Source organism: Anopheles darlingi, chromosome 3 (assembly GCF_943734745.1).
Source record: "Anopheles darlingi chromosome 3, idAnoDarlMG_H_01, whole genome shotgun sequence".
Taxonomy (NCBI): Eukaryota; Metazoa; Arthropoda; class Insecta; order Diptera; family Culicidae; genus Anopheles; species Anopheles darlingi.
In genome coordinates this window covers 58,044,542-58,054,541 of record NC_064875.1, presented here as the reverse complement: position 1 = coordinate 58,054,541, position 10,000 = coordinate 58,044,542, and the positions used below count along the sequence as shown (strand labels likewise).

General features: G+C 50.4%; 1 protein-coding gene across 4 annotated transcripts in view; it reads right to left on the bottom strand.

The window, feature by feature from the left end:
• LOC125957598 (uncharacterized) overlaps positions 1-10,000 on the bottom strand; it is an 87,146-nt gene that overhangs the window by 16,297 nt on the left and 60,849 nt on the right. For 3 of the 4 annotated variants that reach the window (XM_049690419.1, XM_049690422.1, XM_049690418.1), the window contains exons 4-5: positions 5,854-6,123; positions 1,842-2,338 (exon numbers count right to left, since the gene is read on the bottom strand). In XM_049690419.1, the coding sequence (XP_049546376.1) occupies positions 1,842-2,338; positions 5,854-6,123 (767 nt within the window). The remainder of the gene's footprint in view (positions 1-1,841; positions 2,339-5,853; positions 6,124-10,000) is intronic. The other variant, XM_049690420.1, reaches the window with a different exon arrangement.

Here is a 10,000-nt window from a genome sequence, read left to right as displayed (position 1 = left end):
GTCCAAACAATGCGCTAAAGTTCCTCAAAACAAAAAGCAAATCGTATGTCCTCGATCTGTTGATGCTCATCCATCGCTAGCGATTGCAAAACGCTTCAGCAACCCCCATGAGCGTATGTTTATGATCTAGCTGAATTTATCACCCAACGAACCGCTGGAATCATGGTGCGACACATCGCCGCATGTTGTGCATCACATCTCATTCTAATGTTGGCCAGCGATCGGACGTAGATTCAACAACAAACACGCCTCGTCGTCGTCGTCGTCGTCGTCATCAGTGGACATAAAAATACGAGAGAAAACATACATTCCCCGGTCAGATCTCAGCACGAAACGGATGGAATGTGCGTGGGAATGGCTGCCACGCGCCAATTTCACCACGTGAAGGTGTAAACGGTGGAGGCTTTACTCAAACAAATGACCACCACGTACGTCGAGGCGCACCATTATCGATGCTTAGCGACGGCTTTGACGAATCCTGCTCTCGTCAGCTACCCAAAATGTTAATCCCGGTGGTGTACGCCCGATGCTTCCAGAGCGGATCCACAGCCTGAAGATGACAAATCGTCTTGACACCGAAAGGGGCCACGCTCGCACGCGCTCAGTCCATCCAGCAGGGCGCAGCGGTCGGTCGGTCGGTCGGCCGGTCGGTCATCCAAATCCATAACGGCTCTCCGAGACGACACGAGGACCAATGTTCGCGCCTCATTGGATGGGCGGGACGATCGTGACAGCACACCACATGTGTCGGAAGGTTCCCAGGCGGGATGTCATGGATTTAATGGTTCATAATGGATATGACACAGTGACCCTGCGCGGAACGAACTCTTGGATTCGTACCGCGTGGCCGTACTCGTGATCGCGATCGTGCTGTTGACTGATCGCACAAGGCAAAGGAGGATAGTTGTTTCCGTCCCATTGGACGGTGAATAATTGCCTAAGATGCTTTTGCAAGAACTTTTGCAGCCGGAATCCAGCCGGATAAACCGGATGGAGGATTTGCTAACGCTCGATCCAGGGATCGTGATCGAGGTGATTGATTCGACATAGGCGCATCGAAGGTGAGCTCGATGCTGCTAGCCTGCTGCTGCGCCGAGAGAATGATTGATAGCCTCCGAAGGCGTGCGCCCGATGTCACGTGCAGATTTATGCGCGCGCGGTATACCACCGCATGTGTGCACAAACGAATGAGGATGCCACAAAAACGGGATAGAATGAAAATAGAACTAAACTCAGTACAAGAACCAAAAAGCGACTGTTGTGGAGGCGCATCTAACGCATTCTCCGTGTCGGTTTAGGACAAAAAATACACACACACACACATACAATCACTGTGCTAATCTCTTTCTCAAACAAAGTTAAATCGCTTGACAAAACAAAACAAATAGCTTCAACGTGACGTTGGCCTAAATCGAGGAATTTGTGCCTCGACCATACGGCAGGCAATTAATGGTACAGTGTGTTCAATAAATTAGCGCCCAATTTATGTATTGAGATGTTAAAAGGACGCACCACGACGAGCGTAATGTGCAGAAGAGAAAGATCGGTTTCCATAATGATCGCCAGAGCTGACGACGGCGGGCATTCCGGGACTACTTTGCGTGCACCGTCTTCAGAACCTGCACCCCAGCGTCTTTGACAAATTTACGATCAAAGAATGGTGTTGTTGGGTGCAAACACACGTTACCCCCGCGATGAATGGGTGTTCTATTTTGATGCCAATTGATCGGTTGAACACTTGGCCTAATGCACCTGGCAGACAGGAGCAGCGTAGCCTGTCTTGAAGGCACTCAATCTAACTTATTGCCGTGTAGAGGCCAAAGCCCGAAGTGACTACCCACCAAGTAAAGTCTCTAAAGGTGCTGTACGAGCTGGCAGGTGATGGCGGAACGTTGCAATCGTCCTCGTGCAGTGTGGTGGGCGCTACACCGGACGTGTTGATCAGCGACATTGACTGCTGGTGCTGCTGCTGCTGCTGCTGCTGCTCCAGACGTCCGTTTCCTCCCGGCAACGACGCTTTGGTGTACGCTTTCGGACCCTCGATCAGGTTGGTGCTGCTCCGAGCCCTCGGACTGCTGGCACTGCTACTATCCGAATCATGATGATGGTGTTGATGTTGATGGTGGTTGATGGTAGTACCGTGGTGTGGTTGTTGTCCCGCCAGTTTACTGCCACCATTGGCGGTCGCAACACCGGTCGCACCCGACACCTGCAGCACACTCTTCGAGCGTCCAATCTGACCGGCCGCCTGCAGGGCATCCAGCGAACGGTAGCAGCGGTCCAAAAACCGGACAACTTCCTCCATCACGGCCCGGTACATGTGTCGGCTGGAGTCAACCTGTCGAGAAGAAGAACAAACGAAGAAGAAGAAGAAGATGATGAGCACAACATTGTCACGACCGGAGCGCAGTTTGGAGGTTTCGTTAACGCGCCAACAAACACCGAGATGCTGCTTAAGTAGGTAATCGTGTCTAGGATGCATCCGCCCATCATCCTCTAACCTCTCACTTACCAGATCCTCCTCCACCTCCTCCTCCTCCTCCTCCTTCCATTCTCGGGGATGGGAGCTCGGTGGTCATAGAATGTAATTGAGTTTTTGGTGTTCCTGTGGCGTGGCCAAGATTTATGAGATCCCGAGACAACGAGATGCGCGGCCGCGTCAACCGTGTGCACGATAAAAGGCTGACAGAAGCCGGTGTCCGTCCGGTGTTAGCCCGATTTCTAAGTAAACACGACACGATCGCGGGATGATCTTTTAACGCGGGAGCGCCAACAACGCTTCCCTTCGACCTCTGTGCGGGGCGTAAATCTTCCTAAAGACCGCAACGACGAAAAACTGGCTGCCTACACCGTTATGCTCACCGATGGATGCATCACCGCAGCATGTGTCTCCGGAGATTTGCCTTTACAACCATTATACATTCCCTTCTCTCTCTCACACACACACTCTGTCTCTCACTCTTTACACACAGCGATCAGCATTTTTTAACATTTTAATTTTCGTTTTCATTCAAGCCGCGCGCCAATCAAACAACGTGACGAACAACACCGTGCTCGTCGTCGTCGTCGCGCACAGCAAACATCAAACAACGGGACAGCATAAATCTAAACACCCGCAGGAGCACACGCATCATAAAGATGGGATTCTTCCGCCGAACGCGCGCCGCGCCAACGAGCATTAGGGCGAGAGCAGCGCTTCCCAGGAGTGTGCATCTGCGGCAGACGGGAGACGCCAGAACGCGTTGGACCTGGTGTGGCTACCGGAATTATGTTTGGATGGCCTCATTGTGCAGCGGCAGCTGCTGCTATTCCCTGCTGCTCTGTTGTTTTCAAAGTCATTCTAATGTTTAATGGAATTGCTGGTCAAACAGAACGTTATGCTGCTTTAACAACCAAACAGTTGTGATACTGACGACTTGATCTTACAAACTCCTGAACAGTACAGTCTCTTGTAGTATCATGATCTCTTGTGGTACCACAGCAAATCTCGAGACCTGCCATAAGAGAGCAAGACTTGAAAGTCATTACCATCGACCAGGGTTTTTTTTGGCAATTCCTTCTCTACACCATCAAACCTCTCCAGGTAGTAGGGCACGGCCACCAAAAATATCTTTTCATCACATTCCATTTCGACACACTCACGCACGCTGGCTTGCGGGCCGGGGGCCTCCACCGCCAGCTCGTACGATCACTAGTAATTAAGCATAAATGGAGCAGTGAATCGGGAGCAACGGCAAAGCGGCATTTCTCCGGTGCGCACGCGCTCGCGCACACACACACACACGTGTCTGTTTGTGTCACCTTCCGTCACGGTAACGCTGATGGCGTCGTCTTCGTCGTCGTCACCGGAGGCTGAGGCATAGTATGGTTCAATGAGAGCTGTCACGGTGTGCACTTGGCCAGCCCGCTCGCCATCGCGCTAGCTAGCGGGGCCCGTGTGTTCGATACCGTTTAATGGATTCGATTCACTGGAGGCGACAGCAGCTGCTAAGAATACCACGGAACCACGTCTGTACGAACGACTGTAGGGTCTATGATCTTTGAGACGTTAGTAAAAGTTCTTTAACTTTCAGTCGAACAAAGGACTAGGACAACACTGTACTGAAGACGACAGACAGACAGTTGGTCTTCATCGTTCTCGCAACAACATTTACACAAACAAACGCATTACATTCCAGCGTGATTTATGTCTGCTGTACAAAGTATTGCTGCCAGCACATCACGCACCAACGCCTGGGATTTAGTAGCTTCAGAACGAACTGGGACTGTACACAATACGGTACTTTTGGTTTACAGACCTCTCACTACGCTACCGCAACCGATCATCGCCATTTATTGCAATGTGCGGTGCCAGGTCAAGTGTTAAAAGCCAAAGCCAGACTGGAAGAAACCTTCCGACAGCCCTTGATCCGTTGCACCTGGAACTGTTGCAATCGGCGTGTAGGTTGTGAGAGAGCCACCACTTGAGCTACCCAATGACCCCTCGAACGCTAGAGAGGGCCATACTTTTGGTTCCTCATCGGTTCTCCAAACGCAGCATACGACGACTCCAACATAGACCGGCAACCGCCAATCGAATAGAATCGCAACAACCGTAGCGTAACCTTTTCGGGCTTCAGTTGGCCAACTACTGTAACCCCGAACAGTAAAGGCTAATGAATACTTCTTGCGTTCGCCTCTGGTTGATACACACACAGTACCCTCGGTACAATTAATGGCCATATGCAGACCATAGATCAGACCAGGCCAGACCAGCCCAGACTGGAACTGGACGAATGTCACCGTCAGTCGCGCCCGCTGCTGCTGCGGCGTTACACAGGTGCTGACCGAGATAATCGGCCAACCGTGGTAACACCGATGAACAACGAGCGATTCCCAGCAGCATGATGACTAACACTGCATGATGATGCTGGGCTGCACCACTTTTGAACAGATCAGAGTCACCCTTTTTCTTACGCTTCCTGAACGATCATTTCACATGTTTTGAGGATTATTCAATACGAGACTGTGTTGGTATAAAGTAAGGAAGATACAGCAACATCTTCAATGTACATAAACTTTTTTGGGTTAACGAAATACAATAAATTAAGACAATTGTTAATGGTGTACCTGAGATTCTAATACCTCTTCGAATCTGAATAGAAGGATCAATACATAACATTCCACAATACGGAGTTTTAGATTCTTTAGAGTTTGAGGAAAACAATTTCCAAAAATCTTGCATCTAAATTCAAAAAAAGATCCCAGAAGCGACTTCCACAGAGAAGCCACTTATACAACAATAATATACGGTACATTTAATTAATTCCCCCCCACAAGATCCGTGACCTAGCGCCGAAAAGGGCGCAAAAGGTAAGCACCTTCTACTGATTTCGTCACTTTCGTTTCGTTGCATAACTGTCACCATGATATGAAAGGCAGTGTTGTGGGTGTGTGTGTACGCGCGTGTGTGTGTATGCCGTTATGCTATTCAGCAGTGTGGCGAATGCACATCTCGTCGTTACCAATTTGTTAATAAGCCGCACCTTCGGTCGGTTTAGAGAGAGGGGTACATTGTTTTAAAATCAATACCCAGGTGACGGTTGTTTAGTCAAGCCAGTTTAGCTGAGCACACCACACCTTTCGATAATAAGCCTATCGAAACGAAGCCTCTCTTAGTTTTCGGTGGTACATTAATAGGATCCCTCTCTCTCTCGCTCGCTTGCGCATTAGGTGCGCTGTAATGAGGTAACAATGTCTTAACGATTAACGATTGGAACCCTACAGCAACACCTGGAGTGCTGCGGCTTCGGTCCCGCCGGTTTGGATTCTTCCATTTTCGTGTTAATTACCGAACGGTTCAGAGCATCTTACCTGCTTCAGCTGCCACTGGAGCGTTTCGACTTGCGTTTGCAGGATCACAGATTCGACGTTGGTGTAGCTGCCATTGCCCCCACTACCACCACTACCGGCGCCATTCGGTATGCCCATACCGAGCGTCGAGAGGCTACCGGAACCGCTGCCACTGTGCAGCAGCATCCCGCTGCTGATCGCATACATTGCACCACCGCCGCTACCCCCTGCACTGGTACTCGCCGCCAGGTTCATGAGACGACGGTTTTCCTCGATCAAGTTTTGGCATTCCTGTCGTCGATTAAATAGAAGAAATAACGGGAGAGCATTAGTCGAGTCGAAGCATAGCAAAACATTACCCCAACATGCGTTGATCATTTGATCAACTTTTGGAAATAAACAACGAGCACACACACACGCACACACCACAAAAGAGCACAACTAAGCCGCCTGCACCACCACCGTGGTTAATCTCGTTCTCCGCTGGTTGACGAAAGAATACAAAACATGCATGACGACGAACTGGCGACCTGCGGGGGTCCGCAAATGTCACGTCGTCCAAATCTTCAACCCAGACGCCAGCGCACCCACCCCCAGGCCCATACAATTGCCTCCTCCTTCCTTTAGTTGCGCGAACAAGTGCTCCACAATCGCTGCTGTTTTGTTGCGTAACCGGAACGTGTAACCGTTTCACTATTTGTCCGAAAATAGGGGTTCCACCGAAATGGTGTGACATCCGAGCAGCAGTACTCTCTCTCTCCCTCACTCTGGACGCTTTGTTCTAGCTTCGCGTGATTCGTAACGCTCCATCCGGCGGCTACACGAGACGATCATCAACCGGCGGATCACACGTTCTTGTCAACATTACCTTCTCCGTGCGCACGCACGCAAGACGAGGGGGCGGTTTGAGTGCGTGATTGAGCGTGACACACCGGCCGCGGAAGGTCAGCACTAAGTAGTAGCCGCACGGCACCGCGCCGCAGCTACTGCGAGAGCTGCAACAAATTTGCATTTAATGCGCGCAGCCGGTAGCCGGAGGAAAACCATTTTTGGACGCGAATCGAACTCGCGCGTCTCGCGATGAGCGGTAGCGGCGGCGGCGGCGGCGGTGGTGCCAAAGCAAATTAGACAAATCGGACGCGTGACAAGTTAACGTGCGTGAACGGCACACAATCCGTGTGAGGTCTCGACCGGCTCTCGACCGGCTACGGGCTTAAGGTTAGGGGCCATTGAAAGCGCAATGTTGAGGAAATGTTGAAAGACGCTCGCCCCGCCCGACCAAAGCTGCACCGATCTTCTTATTGGCCTAATTACAATCCTGCGCTCGGTCGAGTTCATTCAACTGTCTGGCGACCAGACCAGAAGTCCCTTATTCCGAAATGTAAATTCCATTCTGCACTCCCGCGGTCTCACCATCAGCTCATTATGATTGATTAGCGCCTCGCTCGGAGTATCTCTGCGACCAACGCGACCATCTGTCCATCAAAGCAGGACATCATCCAGAGCAGCGTGATCGATAATGATTGATTGCAACAAATTAAAATATTTCCGCCCTTTAACACGCGGACACGCAGACATTCATCGTCATTCTCGTCGGTGTAAGGTGCAGCAGCAACAGCAGCAGATAGCAGATGGCCATTCCGAGCACTGCATCCGCGACGACTCGTAGTTAATCGTGGCGTGGCGACGGTAACGGGGAAACCAGGGGATTTATTTTAAAGTTTCCTCAATTTAAATTAGCCGAAATTAATTAGTTCATCTCGGGGAACGCGCGCCGGCCAGCTCCGGTCACCTTATGAGGAGGAATTCCATTCTTGAGGTACTCGAGAAGAACTCGCTCTTACAGGCCGGTTGTCGCAGTTAACCGGTGCGAATGGAGAGAGAGCGAAAGAGCACACGGAATACCTCGTTACCGTTGGAGCGGAATGTCGCCCAGATAAAGTAATTTGTCACCTTTTTGGCGAACCACACGTCGAGTCGAGTCGAGTCGCGGGTTTGTGGCGTTCTACGGAGTTGTTGTCTGGGACCGCAATTGCAATGGATTCCTGCTCCTTCGGCACTCAAAACACTGGTCCACAAACTGGTGCCACCCAGTTTGGTGGTAATCCACATTCGTGCTTGATCTTTTTATCGCGGCACACTAATGAATGTATCGCTGCGGCATCCGCATCATGATCATCATCTGCAAGCGGTACTGATGGCGACAAACGGTTTTTGTACGATTGTTTCACCGACGATCGCTATCCAAACCAAGAAACCGGGGCGCGCGCGCCTCGCTTTTGTCAGATTTAAGGCCAGCAACAACAACAACACAGAACAGGCGCCCGCGAGGCCAAGAGGAATTCGGTGTGCGCATTGCGCAATGGCCGTGGCCTGTGACCGCGCAAGAGAAAGCAGCATCGGTGGCGGTGGCGACGACGGCAGCATTCCACGGAGACGCGACGCGGACGCGCATGATTGTGGACTGTTGTGCTACGCCACGCAACATAAACATGAAATCATTTCAATTATGCCGTCCTTCCGAGGAATTTCAAATTCTCTCTATCTCTCTCTCTCTGTCTCTCTTTCATTGCTCTCTCTGGGACTCTCTGGATGCACGTATTGCACACAACATTGTTGCGGGCGGGCACACCTTTTCCCATTTTCGTGCAAATTTCGTTTTGCGATATTTTTGCATGATGCTTTCACATCATCAATGATCTCCCCTTTTTGGGACACAAACATACTCTACACATAACGTTTTCTTGGAAACGTTGGGACCAAGATTTGTGACATTTTGCAGCGGAACGGAACCACGCAGGCGCACGCCATGCACGCCTTCGCATGCTGCACGTCGTGTTCGCGATTCGATTCTTCTGGATAATGATTATAATCATAAACGAGCGGTCGGATGGCCAGGTTTCCCATGGAAGAGAATGTATCTACGATCGAATATGCATCGATCTCGTGCATTTTACTCTGTTCAACCGCAGCCACAACGAAGGTCGAAGGTGAAAGGAACTAATCACCATAACGTGCAATGATGCTGAAAGCGATTGTTAAATGTTTTTGTGCGCGGCCCATAAAGACAATCCATGAAAAATGGTTAATAAAGTCATCCGTTGCTCCATCTGCCGCGCACACCACGTAGAGTGTGAGCTCCATTTCCGACCGGTACAAGGAATGAAAAAGAGTAATTACATCCAAAACCGTCAACGTCAGTGGAATCACTAAGCTCGAAGAGCCACTCGCCAGCATCTCCCATAAATCATCAGCAACAAAGCAGCGGTGAGTGGAGTTGTGTCTCATTTCATCGAGACCATTTTCCATCATAATCATCATTAAACTTAGTAGCAACGGCGGCAGCGGCTGCTGGTGTCATGCCATCATTCGAGTTACTCCGACGACACAAGTCATTAAGATGTCTTGTTTTAGGGAGTTTCTTAGAAATTGCTATCACGGCACTTCATGGAGTATTAACAATGAAAAATGGCTGGTCAAGTAATTGCACCAGAAGTGCATCCACAATATTATATACGTGTTTCAATATAAGAAGGCTTTTCACACTTTATGGGGATATTTACACAAAACAGATCTAAAATATATCCAAAACGAATGCCAATATCGACTTGCGATCGTTTCATGGTAACGCCATTTCGCCTGGAATCAATCTCGGGCCGGCAGCCGGGACACATGTTTACGTTTCCGGCAGCATCGAAACCAACACAACGGGGTGCCTCTGAGCCGCTTTCCGTTTCTAAAGTTTGTCTTTGTTTGAGGAAAGAAAAACTGTAAGAAGATCCGCGCAGCGCGGCTCTGCGCTCCTCTGCACGCTAGTTGGCGAAGCTCCAAACTAAACACCAAACATGGGGACCACGCGGTAAAATGCAACAAAACCGGAAAACCGGGTTGTTTCACCCCGGGTTTCCTGGCCCCGGCGGCGTTCGGCGACCGGCGATTCCACGCTAGCGGGGAGAGTGCTCTCGCGCGAAAGTGATTTAGTGCAGCTTTCCTAGCAATAAATTTTTCGCCACCGATCGTCACCGTTCCTTCCTTTCTTCCCATGGGCGCGTATGGTTTAGTGGCGATTGGTGGCACATCGAACTCTGGTCGAGTCTATTCTGGCTAAACGTCAACAGCAGCGGCAGCAGCAGCGGCAGCAGCAGCAGCAGCAGCAGCAGCAGCCGGT